The sequence below is a fragment of the Barbus barbus genome (assembly GCF_936440315.1).
Source record: "Barbus barbus genome assembly, chromosome: 48".
NCBI classification, from domain to species: domain Eukaryota; kingdom Metazoa; phylum Chordata; class Actinopteri; order Cypriniformes; family Cyprinidae; genus Barbus; species Barbus barbus.
In genome coordinates this window covers 13625366-13646944 of record NC_136726.1, presented here as the reverse complement: position 1 = coordinate 13646944, position 21579 = coordinate 13625366, and the positions used below count along the sequence as shown (strand labels likewise).

General features: G+C 39.7%; 2 protein-coding genes across 2 annotated transcripts in view; both read left to right on the top strand.

The window, feature by feature from the left end:
* Positions 1-10091, top strand: part of LOC306866731 (uncharacterized protein) — a 32601-nt gene extending 22510 nt beyond the window's left edge. The window contains exons 8-18 of the mRNA XM_079412034.1: positions 1313-1402; positions 1491-1635; positions 2243-2372; positions 2545-2582; positions 2700-2791; positions 2873-2999; positions 3390-3748; positions 3889-4038; positions 4147-4879; positions 4997-6770; positions 6921-10091. Coding sequence (XP_079268160.1) covers positions 1313-1402; positions 1491-1635; positions 2243-2372; positions 2545-2582; positions 2700-2791; positions 2873-2999; positions 3390-3748; positions 3889-4038; positions 4147-4879; positions 4997-6770; positions 6921-6978 — 3696 coding nt within the window. The 3' untranslated portion in view covers positions 6979-10091. The remainder of the gene's footprint in view (positions 1-1312; positions 1403-1490; positions 1636-2242; positions 2373-2544; positions 2583-2699; positions 2792-2872; positions 3000-3389; positions 3749-3888; positions 4039-4146; positions 4880-4996; positions 6771-6920) is intronic.
* Positions 10092-13917: 3826 nt separating this feature from the next.
* Positions 13918-21240, top strand: LOC306866278 (adenosine deaminase 2-A). The gene is made up of 10 exons (XM_079411371.1): positions 13918-14021; positions 14949-15282; positions 16554-16773; positions 16852-17062; positions 17154-17281; positions 17601-17691; positions 17771-17879; positions 18027-18184; positions 18331-18533; positions 18679-21240. Exons 2-10 carry the CDS (start codon positions 14982-14984, stop codon positions 18767-18769), a joined length of 1512 nt encoding a protein of 503 aa, XP_079267497.1. The 5' UTR covers positions 13918-14021; positions 14949-14981; the 3' UTR covers positions 18770-21240.
* The last annotated feature ends 339 nt before the right edge of the window (positions 21241-21579 follow it).

The following is a 21579-nucleotide window of genomic DNA, read 5'->3' as shown; positions in this document are numbered from 1 at the left end:
GGGACGGTTGACAAAATTGTAACTTGCTTAATTGGGTCATTGTTGCATCGTCACAAAAATGTATAATTTGCACGTCTATTTACACGTCTATTTATTTTTAAGCCAGTAGGTACTCGCGCTCTCCAGAGGCTGTTTCAAGGCTGAGCGCACAGTCACATCCAAAGCCGCCTATAGCGAGTATCATATTGAGTTATTTTACGTAGTTTATTTGTTGTACTTAAGTGGCCAAATACACACAAATTTACGCAAAAATGGCTGTCCTGGCGAGTATCCAGGTTTTTTCTTAAGTAAATGTGAACAGTTTAAAAAATACAAAAAACAGTTATGTTACACAAATGCAGAGGTCTGTGCGACGGACATGGGCGGATACGTGGGAAAGTGTGGAGTGAATGCGTCATCTGTATCAGAAGGTTATGATTGGCCTGGAGTAGAGTCTTACGTCAGCGCGTTCTGAACTCGTACGTGCTCATACCGGTAATTTTCCTTCTGTGTTCACACACAGCAGATTTTACTGGCAATTTACTGGTAATGTTACAACTTCTCATACCGGTAAATTGCCGGAACGAATTTACCGGTATTTTTGAAAAGGTCCTGTTCACACATGATATCTTTACGGCAATTTACCGGTAACTTTCCGGAAAAGTCTGTATGTGTGAAAAGGCTTAAGACCTATTAGATGGTGTCTGGTTGCCATAACTACCATGCTCCCAGCAATCACCATTACATACCCTCACTGTAAAATGTACATCTTGCGTCAGTGCTTCCAGCATTATGCAACTTCACATTTTCCACACCTGTACATAGATCTGTAAAGAACCAGATACTTTCTTTCGCAAGCTTGATGCAACGGGTTTTAACTTGGACAACTGTCTCTTCAAATCAAACCCATCCACCCACTCTCTCACACATGCACACAAGAAGTCCTCACAGCCCTGTCAGAGCCAATCCATCTAGCTGTCGTCATGTGGCAGGCTCTCACCTTGAAGAGAGCTGGAGCATGGTGATTGACGGCCTGCAGCGCTGCAGGTTTTTTGACCTCTTAAGTGGTGATACCACAGACACTCCATCTTCTAGAATGGGATTAAGTGTTGTAGGGTAATGCACAAAGATGAAGATCCTGAATATATTGAGATGGGGGCGAAGATGGGCCTTTGTCGCCATGGGCTGTTTGGTTTTGTGATGACACCCTTTAACCTTCCTTCAGCCTCTTGGTTAAAACAAAAGGGCATATTCAGGAGGGGTTGATACCCCTCCCAAGTGACCTACCTGACACCCACATATGTGTATAACTGACAGGGTTATTCTTCCCCAGGAGAAAGAGATGAAGCAGAAGCTTCTGAATCCACCCAAAGAGCACAACAGCCATCGCCACACTGAACAAAATGGCAGCAAAGAGAATGGGGTTGGCTTTTTTAAAACATGTGTCAGCACTTTCGTGTTTATCTATGTGATGTAAGCTATTGTTTAATTTGTGAATTTGTGCCAAGCAGACACGAGCCACAAATGAGGTGGACAAGCAGAAGGAGGAGGACCTGGAAAGGCAAGTCCTGCTCGCTGAACAACGGAAAGAAGAAGAGCGACTGCTTCAGGAAGAACGGGAGAGAGAGGAACAGGAGAGAGTCAAAGCTGTCGAGGGTGAGTCACACTCATGGTAACCAGTGACCAAAGTTTCCTCAGAAGCATGATCAAACACACGCTGACGCTAAAGCACATTCTGTGGTCTTGTCTCAACATGGGGATTTTGAAGTCAGTATGCTTTTAACCCAAGGCTGCTTTAATCATACAAAGAGCTGACCTAGGGAAACGATCAGCCTCACTCCTCGTGAGAATCAGCCAGCTCTGATATCCCCTGTCAGCGGGTTAATTAACTCTTGATTGTGCTGCTGCTGATGGGCCTATCCACATTAATGTATTATGGATGAAGATCGGGCCTGCAGTTCTCTCCAGTGGTTTCTTCCTCGATCTCTTTTAATCCTCCCAGCAGGGTGTGTCAGTCAGGGCCTTTAATGTCAGCATATAAAGCACTTCTCTCCTTTATCTTGCCTGTGCCCTTTGATCAAATGTGCCTTCTAAAGCTGCCTGATGAATTGCTCATATTACTACTTGATTTAGTTTGCAAACTTTTCATCACCTTGGCCCAGGCAAAAGTGGGCAGGTAACAAGTGCACTATTAATGGTAATAATAAGTGTAAAGTGCTTTATTATTCTGTCATTCACTGATGCGTTTTTCTATGTTTTTCAGAGCGTGCACGTAGAAGGAAGCAGCGAGAGGAGAAGGCCTGGTTGCTCTCTCAAGGAAAAGAACTTCCTCTTGAGCTGCTGAATCTGGAGAGTCACTCACCTAGTCGCCGAACACGTCGCACCAAAGAGTTGTAAGGACTTTGTTTTAGCTTTCAAACTAAGTATTAGCTTTGAATTTTGCTAATGGTCTCCTAACATGCATTTGATGTTAATTTTACTTTTACTTAATTAATATATGTAAGCTTTTGTGTAGTTCCGTGTGGTTGTTGCTATTCGGTACTCATTTCTCTTTCTATATTGTAGTTATGACATAGATGATGATTACACTGCTCTGTACAAAGGTACGTTTGGACAGTGGTGTTTGTGTTGTGGTCAAACCAAAGTGTTTGTTTCCTCATTCACTACTTACAGTAAAGTAGAAGTTCCACTGAAATAATGTAAAATTATTTTCTTGTCAGTGTTGGAGGCCCTCAAAGCACACAAAGATGCCTGGCCTTTCATGGAGCCTGTTGATGAGTCTTATGCCCCCAACTATCATGAAATCATACAGGTGGGCATACAAGATGGTATAAAGAAATTAGTTTTACCTTGTTAAGAATAATTCAAAAAGTTGCTTAAAATGTTTTGTCAGACTCCAATGGACCTGTCCACCATTGAGAGAAAGCTGAATGATGGGGAGTACGTCGCTAAGGATGAGTTTGTGGCTGATGTAAAGCTTATGTTTGAGAACTGTCTGGAATACAATGGAGAAGATAGTGGTAAATATGATTTAACACTGTTTTGTTGCCAAGTTAAGCAGAAGAGCTAAGCAGAAGTGAAACTGTTTAAAAATAATCTGCTCAAATGTAGGAATGTGTAGCAGTGTTTAAAAATTTATGAGCAAAGCAAGTCATACAAGTAGTGGAAGTATGTGGAGAGGATCTGACATTGATTAATAGAGAGTGATTGAGCTGTCCTCTAGTGCACCAGGTCCTGCAGTGCCACAGAGACATTCCAGCCCTGCAGCTCCCCTTCCTGGAGCCATTCATCCATCAGAATGCACTCCCCTGGGGGGTGGCGGGGTCAGAGGTCAACTGTGTGCTTGCTGTGCATGGGGAGATGAGATTGTGTGTGTGCACGCTTCTGTTTACCTGTCTGTATCTCCTCAGAATACACAATAATGGCTGAGTCCTTGGAACGCTGCTTTAGCCGAGCCCTACTGAAGCATTTCCCCTCTGAGGATGGCGACACGGACGAAGAGTTTCATGTGAGCAGTGAGGACCGTGACCGCAAGGATAAAAAGAAGAGCAAAAGTCACAAACAGTCAGGTCCTGAGAGCTTGATCAGAGCCACTGAGCAAGTTCAAAAACGCAAAACATCCAATAGTGGAAAAGGAAACAATCAGCAACACGACAAACCCAAATCTGCTTTACAGTACCCTCCCCCACACTACACCAATGGTCCCCCGCATCCTCATAACATCCACCCAGGACAGCAACAAGCTGGCATGCTACATCCTGCTCAACAGGTTAGACTGCACTCTCTACACACACAAAAATTGTTTATTGCTTACTGCTGAAACAACAGTTTTGACTTATCATAAAAGTTTTTCCTGGAGCACTTCTTATTGTTGGTATTTCATAAAAGATGTGATCTTTTTGCCGATAGTTTCAACAACCTGCTGGTCCTTTGGGACCAGGAATGTATGCTCAACGAATGATGATTGACCCTCAGTATCCATATCCTGGACAGAGACCCCTCATGTCCAGGCCACCGGTGGACCATGGAAGTCAGTATATACCTCAGTACAACATGCAGGTATGTAATGATCTTCATCCAGCAGTATTAGATTCAGTCCCTTAAAATTTGTTAACTCACGTCTTGAAGGTTGTTTATAATGGTTTTCTTTCTTATATTTTTAATCAGGGTTCCCACATAAATGGTCCACATCTTGGTCCTAGATACCCAATTGGACCTGATGGCCAACAACTTCAACCTCCACATCAGCAACATTCTTATCCTGGTCCTACTCATGGTCCTTCTCTTGGCCCAAGGCCAATGACCCTTCAGCCTGGAGGTTTCTGTGCCCCTCCACCTGAAGGCAACATGTACCCTTCACAGCAACATCCAGAAGGACGGTCCTTGCAGCCTATGGGGAACCGGTATCCCAGGCCAGGTGTCCCAATGCATAGTTCCTACCCTCCTTATGGCCCCCATAGTATGAGCGTACCCAGGATGTGGCCTCCCATGAACCATCATGGGCAGCCGACACCTGGTGGACCTATGATGCAAGAGCAGAGTGCAACAAGCCAGCATCCATACAATAACAATATGATCCATCCTCCACACAGTACTGCTTATGCAATGACAAATGGTCAATATAGAATGCCCTCTGTCAGCTCCCAAAGTCCCATTGGCCAAAGACCACCAGGGGCCCCTCAGGTCTCAAGGCAACATTTGGCTTCCATGCTTGATAGCCCAGAGATGATTGCCCTCCAGCAGCTCTCGACCTCATCGTCTCATCGTGTTGAGAACTTTCAGCCCGCCCCACAAAGTGGTGGTAATGCTTCTGCTGCATTGTCTTCTCCTGAAAACCAGCTCATCAGGCCTGTTAGAGATGGTGCTGCAGACATCCAGCACACTCCCGTATCCCCCAAAGGTAAGAGTTGGTATTCCTTGCCATATTTCGGTATTGCACTATTGCTTTCAATAAAAATGGGATGTGCACCTGCAATGATCTAAGCGCATATTAATACACCATTGTATATCCTGACAGGTTCAAGTCCAAAATCTGGTGAAAAACCATTAACTGGAGAAAATGCTCTGACTGAAGCTGACAGCCGTTCTCCTCCCAATCCAAGAGAAAAATCTGAGCAACCTTCTCTAGGAACAGCTCTGGGATCTGTGTCCAATCCAAGCACGGAAGGTCCCAGTCAGAATGAAGAGAAACATAGACTGTCAAATCTAGAGAAAATCCACAATGATAATAATCCAAATTCTCAATCCCAACCAGGTCCCCCACAGCAAAAATCTGTGGATGACTCTTCATTACCCCTAAATGGTCCTCAGTCAATGTCCCATAAAACCCCAGATGAAATTCCCCAGTATCACTCTCAACAAATCCATAAACATGTTCCACCACAATTTATTCAGAATGGTTCTCAACAGCAGTCTCAGAATGTTCCTTCACATGTTCTGCAGAATCTTCCTCAACAGATGGCACAAAATGCATCTCATCAGTATGCTCAGAACAGCTCACCGCAAGTATCATTCAATGTATCAGTCAGAGGACCACAGGCAGGACCTCTTCATGGAATGCCACAGATTCCACCTCAGGGGGGTCAGCCTGGTGTTCATCAGCCTGCAACCCTCAGCTCTCTACCACCTAGCCACCCTGTATCACATCCACTTGCTCAACCCTCTCCAGCAGATCAGGGAGACCAAAGGCCTTGTGAGCCTACCAGCAGGAAAGTGTCAGGTGGGAGTACAGCTTCCCAAGATGACGGCAACGCTAACATGAGAACTGATTGTGCCAGCGGGCTTTACAAACCACAGCCCTTCAGTCCAGAGTCACAAACCCAGCTAAGAAGGCAGGAGCTAGCACCCCTTCACAATCAGGCTCTTCAAATACACTCTCAGGTTTCAGAGAGTAACACTATGACCCAATATGGTACAACTGAGCCAGCACATCAACACTTTGGCCCACAGATGGGTAGAGGATTACACCCGCCAAATCACCAGCCTTACCCAAACCAGGGACCACCATCACAGGGAAATAACCCTCATCAAAATCCTGCACACTATCCTGCTTATCACCAACAATACCAGTATCGCATGGCCACACAGCATCCTCAAGGCCAATCCAGCATGTATCCTCAGTTCCAGCAGCAGTTCTATCAGCACCCCCGACATTGCAGACCTGGATTTCCATCTGAGGAGTGGCCTAGACCTCCATACCAGCCTCAGCACCCAATGATGCCCAATTCTTACCCATCACCATCCGTTGGAAGTTTTACTGGTCGACACAAGGACAATAGCATGTCTCCACATGACTCGGATGGATCTGTTGGGAGCTTAATGTCACCTAGTCCTTTACCTGATGGGTCCCATAGCAGTGCATTGGAAAACAGAGAGGATGGCAGACCTGCCAAGCAGGCAAGGACTGAAGAGCCTTCTGAACGGTCTGAGAGCCCAAAGGAGATCTTGGACCTGGACAGCCATAATGCAACAGCCCGACATCGTACTTCAGCTCAGCTCAGTTTCCCATATGGGCCTCGTGGCATTCATCCCAGCATGCAGCAAAGCGGTGCTCCTCCACCTCATATGGTGGCAAGTGGGCCGTATTCTGGCCAGCACTTTCCCAGTGGACATTTTGCACCACAGCATCCTCATCCACATTTGATGGAAGCTTTACAGAGGCCCCAGCACCTGCCTTTCTCTCCAGGCCAATCTCGCATGGCTATGTACAGGCATTCAAATGTTGCAGGACACTTCCAGGGAATGATGGTTCCTCAAAGAGCAGTGGTTGCAGAACACTTACTTCGCACTGGGTAAGAGATCTCATTTATCTCTCAGATCTTATGATGTAATTGATTTGGATCCAGAAGAATGATGCACTTACACATTCATCTACATTTGTCTATATAATGCCTTCACATCAATTTTCCTTACCTTTAGTAACCCTTTTTCTTGTCTGATAGGCACCAGATGTTGGGTACAGCATCTCCCAATGGTCCAGGTAATAAACAAGGAGTATGAAAAGTAGGATTTCATTGGAAAATCAAGGAAAATGTATATCTTTTACAACACTGTTACATCCTGAATTATACAGGAAAATTGAGACAACAACAAAAATTAGGAAGATATGATCATTTGCTGATCTAGGCAAGTTATTTTATCATTTGAAGTCCTGATACTCAGGCATGCTCCACTACCCACCTAGAAGATGTTTTTGAAATCGTGATAACCCATCCTCGTCTGGATTAGGCACTCCTTTGCAGTGAGGAGGAAAAGGAACAACTCACAGTACCAAGAGTTGGGATCATTGACCAAGGAAGAGCTGTGAATCGTCAGTCCTGTTTATTGCGCAAATACTGTTTGAACTCCATAATACTGGTCTGCAGCTTCTCTTTTCAGCCTGGAATGTCTCTTTGGCCTCATTCCCTACAAAGGAACTACATCTCCAATTTCCTTTGGATTGGCTGTTACTTGGGAAGTAAATAAACTACTTTTTTTGCAGTCGATGAGAAGAGAAAGATATGATTTACCAGTTCATGTTCTGGTTTAAAGTTAAACTCAGGTGTAGTAAATAAGGTACTGGGCCTACTGGAGCTTTTTTCAAGCTCTGTGGACAAACTAGACCCGGTTGCCTTCATGTACTTGAATGTTCTGTGAAAGATTTTAGATATAGTAGTAATTCAACTTAAGGAATAAAAGATGGATCTTGTGCTCCACTGGGAAAAACACCTCACCTGGGGTGTTTTAATGAGGTGATGTTCATCTCAACTAAAACACAGCATCCACTTTATTTTTGGTGATGTGCATTCTTTTAATGCCACTTCAGTTTGAAGATTGTCTTTTTTTCTTAGACTGGCAGAGAACTTGGCTGCTGTATTTGTTATGCCCTAGGAATAGTCTTTCATACTGGAATTAGTGGCCTTGGACATAAATTAGATGTGTGCTCCTTTGTACGGGACTAAATTCTAACTTTTCACTCAAGTTGTCTCTATCTCTGATGCATTGTCTTGTTCCATATTGATGTGTCCTGCTAGTTTGTGCGCGCACAGATTGAATCAGATTTCAGATACCGAGGTAGTCATCTTTCACCTCTGAATATCTAGACAGTTTTCTATTAATCCATGGCTTTTGGGATTCCTTGAAGGCTGGTTTATTGTCTTCCCCTGATATCATTAATCACTGGTCGTCAATCTTAATGTTTTTTTCACATTATTGGAATGTAAATTGAATTTGTCACAACTGACAACCAGCTGGAGTCGCAATACTAAAAATGCATTAATGAGAGAATATATATCAGCCTTAAAACTTGTAAAAGTACCACTGTAGCTCCTTTTATCAAATAGGAGAAATGTCGATGTGCTCATATGACATGAATGCATCCTCTTTTAATTCAATGTACTGATTGTGTCCTCAGGGTGTAGTGGTTTTAATACGGGTATTGTCAATAGAATATTCATTGGAAAAAAAAATTGCAATGAAATTTCACTGGAACTGTGATTAACTTCAATTCATCTGTGATCTTCAGTACAGACACAGGTGTTCTTTGAATTAGTTTTAAATGCTTTTTGTCCTTTTTATTGGGGGGAGAAAGGTTGATCGGAAAATGAACTAGAATGTTTTTGTTCATTTTATTTCCTGTTACTACTATTGTTGTCCTGCAGTAAATGAATTGGTTTGAATATCTGCTTTTTTATTGTTCTCTTGGTCTGTCTGAATTACTATTTTACTCAGTTCTTGTTGACAAACCATTGAAAAGAAACAGCAATTTGTGAGAATATGGCAGCAAGAATATCTACCTCATAATGCCAGAATGTGGCACATTCTCCATTCCCTTCATAAACGCATGTGGAGATTTTTTTTTTTTTTTGTACACTTAAATATCCTTTTTTATGATTTACAGCTTGATCCATACATCAACACTATATATAGCCTTAATATGTTCACTTGCAAAACCAAACGGTAATTATTAATTTATCATTACCAAGTTTGAACATGATTTAAAACATTTGCATTCCACTTTTTGAATGTTGGTGTTTACACCCATAAGTGAAATGAAGGCAGCATCCTAGAAAGTTTTGCCCTCATTTTGTGGAATCCATGCTGAAGTGGAAAGGAGGTTGTACACATTTGTGCGAAGGATTTGACAGTGATTTTTGTGGTACACTTGAGATCATTTGTCCCAGAAACCTGTGATGGTGCAAAATGTCAGACAGTAATATTTTTGTGGACGTGAACTGTTTATGTATTTTATGAACTAGGGATATGGAAATATTAGCAGCTGTGAGATGACATGGACATTGTCCACCATTTTGTACCTGTCTTTGCTCATAAGTGAAGATGTATCACTTTAGCAGTCTGTCAGAGGACTGTCCTTTCTCCACTGTTAATATGTAATGGGAGGATTTAGCTGTAATGGACTACAAGAATGTGTGGATTTTGCTATGTGCAGATGTTTTTATTTTATTTTCTTTCACCTATTGGTGGGTATTGGGTAACGGAACTGTATCTCTTGAAATCCATCCTTCCACATCTCTGCTGTCATTTATTGTTTGTACTAGTTGGTTAAATGTGAATCATATTTATTTGCTCTTATGTTTTGTAAATGTCATTTTTAATATAAATGTGTTATGTTTGTTTTGAAACGGTTCACTTTACCTCAGTAGCGAAGATGGCATCCAAAACGACACCTGTAACATTCATTATGTGAAGCTCACAAGTTCTTACCTGACTGACAAATTATTTTGGAAATGGACCGAAGTATTTTCTATACTGTACATTTCTTAGAATAAATTACGTTTCATTAGATGTTGCTCTCAATTTTCTGTTAATTTACCCTCATAAAAATACAATGCACTACTAAAGGTGAGGACAGTGACATTTTACTTTGATTATAACATGGCGTTTACATAATGGTAACGTTATTCCAAAGTACTTTTAAGAATACAACGGTAGAGTAAATGCCTGAAAAACCATGGTAACTTTTTTGATAACTGTTAGATGCATTTTGCACTAATGACTTGGTACTAAGCTGGGTTACATTTTAAACTACACGTTAGCAGGAATGTATGGAGCGACTTTTGTGCCAATATTTATCAAACAAATCCAGTGTTTTGCAAATAAACAATCTGCTTTGCAAAGAAAAACTCGACTTTCAAACAAACGCAAAGTGATTTTCAAATACAAAACTCTTTGAGAGAAAATGCAGAGGTATGGACAAATATATGTATTGTGTGTTACAACTGTGAGACTCATTTGCCTTTTTATGAGGAAACTTGGCTTGATTTTCTCACACGAGTGCGGGCAGATTTTCTCACATGTGCAATTGAGCAACTTTCTTTCCCAAAACAGCAGATGGCGCTGTTGGTCAATTTCCGCTAGTCTCCCGAGACCTGAAACACCTCTTTACCTTTTCAGACCAATATGAGTGGGGAACAGGCGAGTTTCTGTCTTACTAGATCTATAATTAACCATTTAGATTTTCACAAAGCGACCCTACTACAGTGTCAGTGAAATTCACAACAAGTGCTGTAACGTTGTTAACATGATTGATTAGTTCAAAAATCAGAGGTGACATGGATAAACATTTAACTAGGCTGTCTTTCCCTATAAAAACTGATCTATTCTCCGTACCTCTTATCCTCTGTTGGATCGCGGGATATAGAATATACATATATATTGATATAATTGTTCAACATTCAAAACAATGCAGGGGTATAACAATATATCGTGTCACAATATATTGTAATACTAAAATGCAAATGTATAGTGGATAGCGACAATATTGTGTACCAAAAATGAAAGCATTTTGAATTTTATTTTTACGTTAGGTCAAGTAAGATTTATTGTCTTCTACGTATATATGTTGAAACATAGCCTACAGTGGAGAGAAATGCTATAGGCTACCTCTGCAGTAGAAGTTTAAACAAGTATAAAACTACACATAGACAACCTACTGAGAGGAGTAGGCTAATCTAATTATACAAATAGGCTACTATAATCAAACTAGTTTAAGTTCAGGTGAGCTTTATTGTAATTCAGCTACTGTAAATGTAAAAATAATCTAAACATTAATATCCCTTATGAAAATTAGCCATGGTTTTACTAAATAAATACCATGGTATTTGTAGTAAAGCTGCCTATATTGAAATGGTAACCTGCAAAAAAAACATGGTTACCACACTTTTACAATAGTAAAAACAACTTTAATTTTCATAAGGGATATCACAGTTTATCATATTTATGTTAATATAGTAGAGTAATATACATGCCTTGTACAACATTTAAAACTAAAAGTGGCCTGTAAGGAGATATTTCCTATTTCAACCAATATACCAGCAGATTTTAGTCTGACAATAGCCTGTTTGGAGAAATTCAAATAAAATGATGTAGCTTTTTATATATGGCCGAGCAAAATTTTAACTCGTGAATTTAAGAATAAAAGGCTACCGTCAGGAATTATATTAGTGGCTCTTTAAAATGCAAACGTTGGTCATCTGAGTCACTCCTAGAAGAGTCCTCGCTGTCCAGAGTGTGTCTTCACCCGTGTAGCACGCTGTTTATTAAACCACTGTTTATTAAAATGCTGAATTTATATTATATCAGCGTGATCCTATCACTCGATCCTTCTCCCCAATTGACAGGACAAGAGTGACACCAGAAAATAAATATTCATAATTTTGCTAAGCTAAAAAAATACGTAATTATTTTAGACAAATGATTGCAGTTACATCATTTAAAAAAAAAAGTTTTAGATATTGCACTAAATAATGTGATTTGTTTTCATTTTTTTCTTAATAAATAATGACCTCTTGGGTGATATTACTATATCTGATACTAAATTAAATTGTCTAAGCTTTCATTTTTGGTACACAATATTGTTGCTATCTATTATACATTTGCATCGTTTTGAATGTTGAACAATTGTATCAATATATATGTATATTCTATATCCCGCGATCCAACAGACAGACCTGCAAACTCAGAGAAAAAAGGGTGACAGTGTTTGGGGGGGGGGGTGCAGAATGGGCGACGCCGACACTGTGAACGCATTAGCCTTGCACGTTCGCCAGATTCTAAATAGACATTGTTTACAAGTAAGGCGGCGCATCCAATGCAACAAGACGTCAAATTGCTTTGTTACACTGTATTACTCTCGCATCAGCTGTTGTCTAAACAGTCACATCTACCCACATCAACACATCAAAAACGCTTTAAAAGTAGGGCTACATCCAGCTGACTTGAATGACTGCTGCGCACACGACAACCTCCATAACGTGTCGTTAACCAGGGTAGCTCAGAATTGGAGTAGTAGCCAGAACTCAGGGCAGAGCACCTGGCTTAAGTTAGCGGCTAATGATAAGGTTGCAACCTAAGTTGGCTATCTGAAATACTATATACTTACGTAGCAAGCTAAATGGTTAACTTTAGTTAGCAAGACGGTCAGACAATGCAGGAATTAACATTACAACTAGCTAACAATGTTAGATGGCTAGAAAATTTGCTATCTTGCTAACGGAAATTCCAGCATTGGATCCGTTTGTATTGCTTGCTATTAAGCATTTTGCTCGAAGTATAGGCTAACTGTATGAAAAAAAAACGCTAACTTAGCTGACATTATTTGACTTAAGCAAACAAATATCTGTTGTTTCGCTCCAAAAAGACTGATTTACCTTGAATTCAATTTCCATCAGTTTCCACATTAGGTCAGGTGTCTCTTGACAGGCGCGAACACAGATGGCAGTGTGTTTCAAGATCCTGAACCAAGCGCTGAGATTCCGATTAGTCCAGAAAAAATGTCATTTATAAGAATTGTCCAATAATGGCCTACATGGCACGCAAGCCCTCCCTCTCTTGACAGGCGCGAGCTCAGTAGAGATTCCGATCGGCCCAGATGTCAATTAACGCAAGACCCCCCCCCCCCACCCAAAAAAAAACTCTCCGGTTCTACACGATTCACGTGAATGACCCAATTGACAATAAAAGCGGCGATTGTCGCCGAAAAGCGACAAGTTTGCAGGTATGAACAGAGGATAAGAGGTACGGAGAATAGATCAGTTTTTATAGGGAAAGACAGCCTAGTTAAATGTTTATCCAGGTCAGCTCTGATTTTTTAACTAATCAATCATGTTAACAACGTTACAGCACTTGTTGTGAATTTCACTGACACTGTAGTAGGGTCGCTTTGTGAAAATCTAAATGGTTAATTATAGATCTATTAAGACAGAAACTCACCTGTTCCCCACTCATATTGATCTGAAAAGGTAAAGAGGTGTTTCAGGTCTCGGTAGACTAGCGGAAATTGACCAACAGCGCCATCTGCTGTTTTGGAAAAGAAAGTTGCTCAATTGCACATGTGAGAAAATCTGCCCGCACTCGTGTGAGAAAATCAGCCTGTCACATTTGTGAGAAAATCAAGCCAAGTTTCCTCATAAAAAGGCAAATGAGTCTCACAGTTGTAACACACAATACATATATTTGTCCATACCTCTGCATTTTCTCTCAAAGAGTTTTGTATTTGAAAATCACTTTGCGTTTGTTTGAAAATTGAGTTTTTCTTTGCAAAGCAGATTGTGTTTATTTGCAAAACACTGGATTTGTTTGATAAATATTGGCACAAAAATCGCTCCATAGGAATGGCCATTATACATATACTGTATATATTATAGATAACCGTGATATTCCGTTACTTGAACTAACATTAGTGTAACGTTACTCACAGAAAGTCTCAAAGATTTCAGTCAGGGTTCAAACGCCTGAGAGACCTCACTGGAGATGGCAATAGTGAAAGATATCGCTTTCGTAGTCATCACCTGATGCCTTATGGACTTTTAAACTTCAAAAAACAAGGCCGAAATTAATTTAATATACTCTAGTGTTTGAATACTCTGACAAGTCTTTGTCCTCCGCGTGTCTTATGTCCACGCGCACTGGCGCAGAGCGGAGCCAATGAGCTCCAAGGAAATACATGACGTCACTTTTTGTTGTGGAAGTCAGTAGTGGAGCAGAAGCTTGCATCTTTTTATTGCCTAAGGTTGTTGTAGAGAGACGGCGGACTCATTTGCCAGGTAAGACATGTTCACTTTGTGTCGGAAGGTATTTATTTTCTATACGTTTATTGGTCTTTATAACAACGCGATGTAATATGTGCTTGGTGAAAAACTATTTATATTGACAATTAAGTCCATTCGCAATTAAATCAATCGAAATTCGAAAGGCATGTCAGGACGTTTTTGATCTATATCAGCATTATAAAGAAAACATGTGACTGTGACAGCAGCTAGACAGCAAAATCCTGACCGATAATAGGTGGAGTAACAGGCCGCTTGTCATGTGGGTTATATTGTTTTAGCAGGATTGATAGATTTAATTTATATGCTGTTTTAGTTTATATTTTGCTTATAGAAGTAAACCGTTTCCAACAGCTGGCAGCTGGTGGTTGAAACTGGTGGTTGAAGGTTGAAACTGGTTTCAATGTAAATCTGTTGCTGAGAGTCAAAAAAGAAGTGCAAGTAGCGACCAAATCCCATTTTCTGCAGTTTCAACACTGTTAGTACATTCTGTCTGCCACTAAACAGCTGACTAATATGTTCTGAGTATTTTTTTCTTTGTTTGTGTGAGTGTTTGAAAGCAAAAATTTAATGTTACAATTGATTTTTCTACGTATGAGTGGACATGACTTGCTATATACTATCACTTTATTTTAACAAAAAAAAAACAAACATATTTTACAAATTAATTATTGGGGAGACCAATGCAAATAATAATAAATATATTTTTTTGTTTTGTTTTTTAAATTCAACAAAATATAATCGACTGACACGAATGGACACAGTAACTGAAAACATTTACTTCTACTTGACTTTTACTGCATCAGCTTTTAGTATTAAATACAAGACCATCATATCAATCATTGGAGAATAAACAAAAAAAAAATCACTTTGTGCACCTTTAAATAATTAACCAGCTACTTGTTTATTACTTTTCACCAATAGCACAGAGATCTGTGGTTGAATTGCATCCCAGCCATGCACGCAGTGACACTAAGAGACCTGATGAGGATGTGGATGCTGTTTCTGTGGTGTGCATCATGTAACTGTGGACCAGATCCTAGGAAGCGGGATGCTCTGATAAGGCTGGAGGAGTCTAGACGGACAGGAGGCAACATAACACTGAACGAGAGAGAGAAACTGCTTGACGGAAAGCTTCAGAAACTGAAGCAGCATGATATGGAAGCAAGACAGTTCCCACCGTCCATGCATTTCTTCAAGGCGAAGCACCTCATCGATCAAAGTCCTGTCTTTAGTTTGCTTCAGAAGATGCCTAAAGGTAATAATGCAGAGTTATTGTGTAGTTAGTGATTTGATTGAATGATAATAATCAGAAATAGACTCTCTCTCTCTCTCTCTATGTATGTGTATATATATATAATATATATATACACTCACCTAAAGGATTGTTAGGAACACCTGTTCAATTTCTCATTAATGCAATTATCTAATCAACCAATCACATGGCAGTTGCTTCAATGCATTTAGGGGTGTGGTCCTGGTCAAGACAATCTCCTGAACTCCAAACTGAATGTCAGAATGGGAAAGAAAGGTGATTTAAGCAATTTTGAGCGTGGCATGGTTGTTGGTGCCAGACGGGCCGGTCTGAGTATTTCACAATCTGCTCAGTTACTGGGATTTTCACGCACAACCATTTCAAGGGTTTACAAAGAATGGTGTGAAAAGGGAAAAACATCTACCTGAGCATTGTTTCTGACCATGTCCATCCCTTTATGACCACCATGTACCCATCCTCTGATGGCTACTTCCAGCAGGATAATGCACCATGTCACAAAGCTCGAATCATTTCAAACTGGTTTCTTGAACATGACAATGAGTTCACTGTACTAAAATGGCCCCCACAGTCACCAGATCTCAACCCAATAGAGCATCTTTGGGATGTGGTGGAACGGGAGCTTCGTGCCCTGGATGTGCATCCCACAAATCTCCATCAACTGCAAGATGCTATCCTATCAATATGGGCCAACATTTCTAAAGAATGCTTTCAGCACCTTGCTGAATCAATGCCACGTAGAATTAAGGCAGTTCTGAAGGCGAAAGGGGGTCAAACACAGTATTAGTATGGTGTTCCTAATAATCCTTTAGGTGAGTGTATATATGTCTGTGTGTTTTATTTAATATATATGCACTACCGTTCAAAAGTTTGGGGACAGTACAATTTTTGTTAATTTATTTTTTAAAGAAATTAATACTTTTCATTTATTTAAATAGGTCAAAAGTGACAATGAAGACATTTACAATGTTACAAGATTCTATTTCAAATAAATGCTGTTCTTTTGAACTTTCTATTCATCAAAGTATCAAAAAAAAAAAAAAGAAATGAGACGGTTATTTATATTACTGTTTTTCTTTTTTTTTTTACTGTATTTTTGATTAAATAAATGCAGCCCTGGTGAGCATAAGAAGCATCTTTTAAAAACATTAACTTTTGAACGATTCAATATATAAATATAGAAAGACAAAGTATGAACAATTTAAACTCCACCTAGGCTTAACTATGATGATTTATCTGATCTATCTTTTGTCCAGGTGCGGCCCTGCATGTTCATGATTTTGCTATGGTAAGTGTGGATTGGCTGGTGAAGAACGTGACCTACAGAGAGAACTGCTACGTGTGTTTCACAGATGAGCAGACCGTGCAGTTTATCTTCTCCTCTGGACAGCCTGCATCTCGTCCACGCTGCTCCTCATGGACTTTGCTCAGATCCATCAGGGAGAAGATTAAAAACAGCACTGATTTGGACAACAGGTATAGCCTGAAATAAAACAGTGAATCTGAGACTATAGGTGAGGGATGTTTGTCTCAAATGTGCATTTGTATCCACAGTTTCATTCGAAATCTCACGCTCTTCACCGAGGACCCAGACAGAGCCTATCCTAGCCAAGATACTGTGTGGAAGAGATTTGAGCAGGCTTTCTTAGTGGCCTATGGGCTGGTCACCTATGCACCTGTGTTCAAAGACTACCTCTATGAAGGTCTCAGACAGTTTTATGAGGACAACATCATGTATGTAGAAATCAGGGCGCTGCTGCCAGCGGTATGGAGGAATTTCTCCTTAAAAAATAAAGAAAATCAATTTAAAATTGTGTGTACCGTAAATAAATACTAATAATGTGCTCATTTTCAAGACATATGAACTTGATGGCAGACTAAATAATAAGGACTGGAGTATGAGGGCCTGCCAGGATGTTGTGAGAAGATTTACTGCAAACTACCCAGACTTCTTAGGGGCTCGGGTGATTTTTACCATCCACAGGTGAAAGAAACATTGTAAATTTTTATTGTGATAGCAATGATGAATGTTCAGCATCATTACTCCAGTGTTCAGTGTCACATGATCCATCAGAAATCATTCTAATTTGCTGATTTGCTGCTCATGATACATTTCTTATAATTATCAATGTTGAAAACAGTTGTGCTGCTTCATATTTTTTTGTGGAAACCTTTTTTTTGTGATCCTTTTTTTCAGGGTTCTCTGATAAATATACAATTTAAAAAGAACAGCATTTGTTTGAAATATTAGTTTGATTTAAAGAAAATTTGAATTGACAGAAATCATTTCCTGTTGCTCTTAGGGGTATAAATGCAACTGAGGCGGTGAAGACAGTAGAGGAAGCAATGACACTACACGGGAACTTTCCAGATATTATGGCAGGCTTTGACTTTGTGAGTATATGATGAGCATATTGCTGAAATACAATTCGTGAATAAACTTTGAAGAAAACATTTGCTTTTATAACTCCAGGTAGGACGAGAAGACCTTGGAAGACCTCTGTGGTACTTCAAGGATGCTTTGAGTCTACCTGAAGACAGGGGCGTTAACCTGCCCTACTTTTTCCATGCAGGAGAGACAGGTTTCTTTTGACATCTTGGTTCTTTCATCTAGTATAAAGCAGCGTAACTCAAAGTCATCCTTTAGGCTTAAAAAGATTGAGTGCTTGTTCTTTTTTTTATAGTTGCTATAGTAACATCTTGTAACGTTATTCGCTTTTCCCACACAGATTCACAGGGAACAGATGTGGATCAGAACCTCATGGATGCTCTTCTATTCAACACCACACGAATAGGTCATGGCTTTGCTTTGGCACGTCATCCTGTAGTTAAAGAGATGTCTAGAAAGATGGATGTACCAATTGAAGTCTGTCCAATCTCAAATCAGGTATAGCATTACCCATTATGCCTTCAAAATAAATCATTTTCATATTTCCAGCTTTCCACTGTTTTTTTTTTCAGTCTTTGCTATATTTATGTTTCATTGTCTGAATAGCCACTTATTTGAAAATACTGATTTTAACTCTTTGTCAGGTTTTGAAACTGGTCTCAGACTTGCGGGACCACCCAGCGGCAGTGCTGATGGCAGAGGGTCATCCTGTAGTGATCAGCTCGGATGATCCAGCTCTATTTGGGGCCACTGCCCTTTCACACGATTTCTACGAAGCCTTCATGGGCTTTGGAGGAATGAGCTTTAATTTAGGCACATTGAAAGAGCTGGTCATAAACTCCCTCAGGTAACAGATAACTACAACTGTCATAGTTTAGGATTTATACAGACATTACTTAAATGTTTGTATGTTTTTTGGTCATTAGCATAATCTACAACCAGGCTTTGCTGTTTATTTGTAACTTATTTGTCCTTTCGCTCTTTATTTCTAGGTACAGCTCATTGCCAAGTCAAACTAAGAAAAAGGCTATTGAGGTATTGTTGGTAAAATGGGACAAGTTTGTCTCGGAAAGTTTACTGTAACAGGTGGTCTCTAAATCAGGAGGTTTTAAACATCCTCTACGGGCATTTTTTACAGGATGTTTTCCCCTTATGTTTGTCATATTGGTGAACATACTGGGGTGTGAATTCTGCAATTTAGCTGTTGCTTGATGTGAGAAAGTGAATGTATTATCTTGAACTGGCCTGTGCTGCCATCTGGTGCAGAATCTGTGTACTGATTATCTTGACTTCCATTGAAACAAAATGGAGGACTCCATTGCTTGAACCTTCAGGCTGATGACAGCAGTTTTGTGTATGCTAATCAAGATTTTCGATTTTTATGACAGCAAAGTCACACAACATATAGGCGTTTACAAGGTAGACCACTTCAGGACACCTGATGAGCCAGAAAAACTGTGATGTACAATGTCAGTTAATTTGTATTGTATTTGAAAAAGAAGTTCTTAAAGTAATAGTTTACCTAAAATGTACTCACCCTTAGGCCATTCAGGATGTAGATGAGTATGTTTCTTCATCTTCCTCACCAATGGATCCTCTCTGCAGAGAATAGATGCCATCAGTATGAGAGTCAAGACAGCTGATAAAAACATGACAATAATCCACAAGCAATCCATATGACTCCAGTGAAGTAAAAAGTTGCATGTTTGTAATAAACAAATCCACCAATACAAAGTTTTTAACTGCAAACCGTTGCTTCCACTTAAAATAGTGTATTTCATCTATAATATTGCTTTTTCCAGTGAAAATGTATTGTCTGAATCAGGAGAGAAATACACACAGATCAAGCACTGTTTACAAGTGAAAAAAGTCCTAAACTGTTCTAAAAAAATATGTGATCCTGGACCATAAAACCAGTCATAAGTAGCATCAATAGCCAACAATACATTGTATGGGTCAAAATAATCGATTTTTCTTTTAAGCCAAAAATCATTAGGATATTAAATCATTAGGAAATGATCATGTTCCATGAAGTTATTCTGTAAATTTCCAACTGTAAATACAGTGCCATCCATAAGTATTGGAACAGTAAAGACAAAATTGCTCTGTTGGCTGTGGAATCAAGACATTTGCAAATATGATTAAAAGATGAATATGAGACAAAACTACAGAATGTCACATTTTATTATTAGCCGTTTCAACACCACTGCTGGTCTTTCAAAGAGGGGAAGCTCATTTTCGGCCTACATCATACAAATTGTCCATTTATTTATACGTAAATTAGAAAATGCTCTGTGACCCTGTCGTACCAACTAGGCGTCTTTTCCAGTGACTTGACCAGTGTCCTCTCAATGACCAGCAGAGCTAGGCTGCTTAAACGGCCTTGGCCCATTGTGTTACGGGTGTAGGACTTGAGCCGCTTTAAACAGGAGAAGCTCCTTTCTATACCTGCAGATGTAGCTCCAATTGTTGCCACTAATGAGAACAGTTTGTAAAGCTGAGGCATTGCACTGTCCAACTCCATGTCTTTAACCCTCTGGGGTCTGAGGGTGTTTTGGGGGCCTGGAGAAGTTTTGACATGCCCTGACATTTGTGCTTTTTTCCAGTTGCTTATAAATATATAAACGGCTAAAGTGTAATAACACTGTAAACAGCAAAAATTATTTTGCTTCAAAATAATGTGAAAATCATCTTGTTTGTTTGCTCACAAAAAACAATATATTGATTTTTTGAGTAAAAAGGGTCTATGCGAGAAGGCGTCAACCTTCACATTCACATCTGAGAAGACAGGCCTGCATAATGAGCTTCATAATGAGTCAAGTATGTGACTGAGAGGAAGAGTTACAAGAAAGAATATGAGGATAAAATAAATGTATACGTTTATTAAGTATATATTTAGCTATCACACAAAATAACTTGAGATTCACTTGTGAGTGCAGTTAAACATTTTATTAGGATCAATCAAAACTGTCTTTCAAAGCTGACTTTTTAGCATCATTACTCCAGTTACATGATCATTCAGAAATCATTCTAATATTGTGATTTGCTGCTAAAAAAAACATTTATTATTATGTTGAAAAGAGCTAAGAATTTTTTATTTTTTTGATGAATAGAAAGTTCAGAAGAACAGCGTCGTTTGTAACATGATACATGTCTTTATCATCACTTGTGTGCTAAATAAAAGTTTTAATTTCTATATATACTGTCTCCAAGCTTTTGCACCTGGCATTTTCATAGTGTATATTGTTTATGTGCTCTGAAGGGGAAAAAACAACAACACATTTAGAAATTCTGGGTTATTTCTCTCAGCAGATCTTTCAGTTATATAACGCTGACAGCATTAGATATGAGTTGACATCGCATTGGTTTCATACGGATTACTTTAACATAGAATATTTGTTTTTGTATTCATGTTGTTTTATTTTCGTGTCTGTGAAGATGTGACAGAGACAGAGCCCGCAGAGAACGCACCCTGTTTATTTTCTCTAGTTTTTTAAAAGCACATTGTTTTGTTATTATGACTATACACAAATAAAAGTAGACTTTGCAGTTTCAAATGATACCTTGCTCTTATCTATACGATCAAAACTCGTGGAGTATTTTTAGTTTGTTTCGCTTCATAAAGAAAAACGAGACAGCCCACACTGGTGGGTTAAGGAACACCAAGTAAGAAAATTGGCCAGCAATTTCGCCAAGCAAATACCAAGAAATAGGTTGCAGCAGTTTGTCAATCCGCTATGGGCCTGAGCTCGAACAGCTTCAGCATCAGCGACTTCTTATAGGACACAATCGCTGTCAATCAAAAGGAGATGCAGTCTTTCGACAGACCCTCGAATCATCACGCAGAAGCCCGGAGTCCAGCCCCGCCCACTCCTCCATTCACCCCCAGAGAC

Bases quoted from the DNA above. Each gene is read 5' to 3' on its own strand.
- LOC306866278 (XM_079411371.1), top strand. From the start codon at position 14,982: ATGCACGCAGTGACACTAAGAGACCTGATGAGGATGTGGATGCTGTTT. The intron at 16,774-16,851 runs GTATAGCCTGAA...TTGTATCCACAG, and splicing joins AGCACTGATTTGGACAACAG to TTTCATTCGAAATCTCACGC. The intron at 18,534-18,678 runs GTAACAGATAAC...CTTTATTTCTAG, and splicing joins CTGGTCATAAACTCCCTCAG to GTACAGCTCATTGCCAAGTC.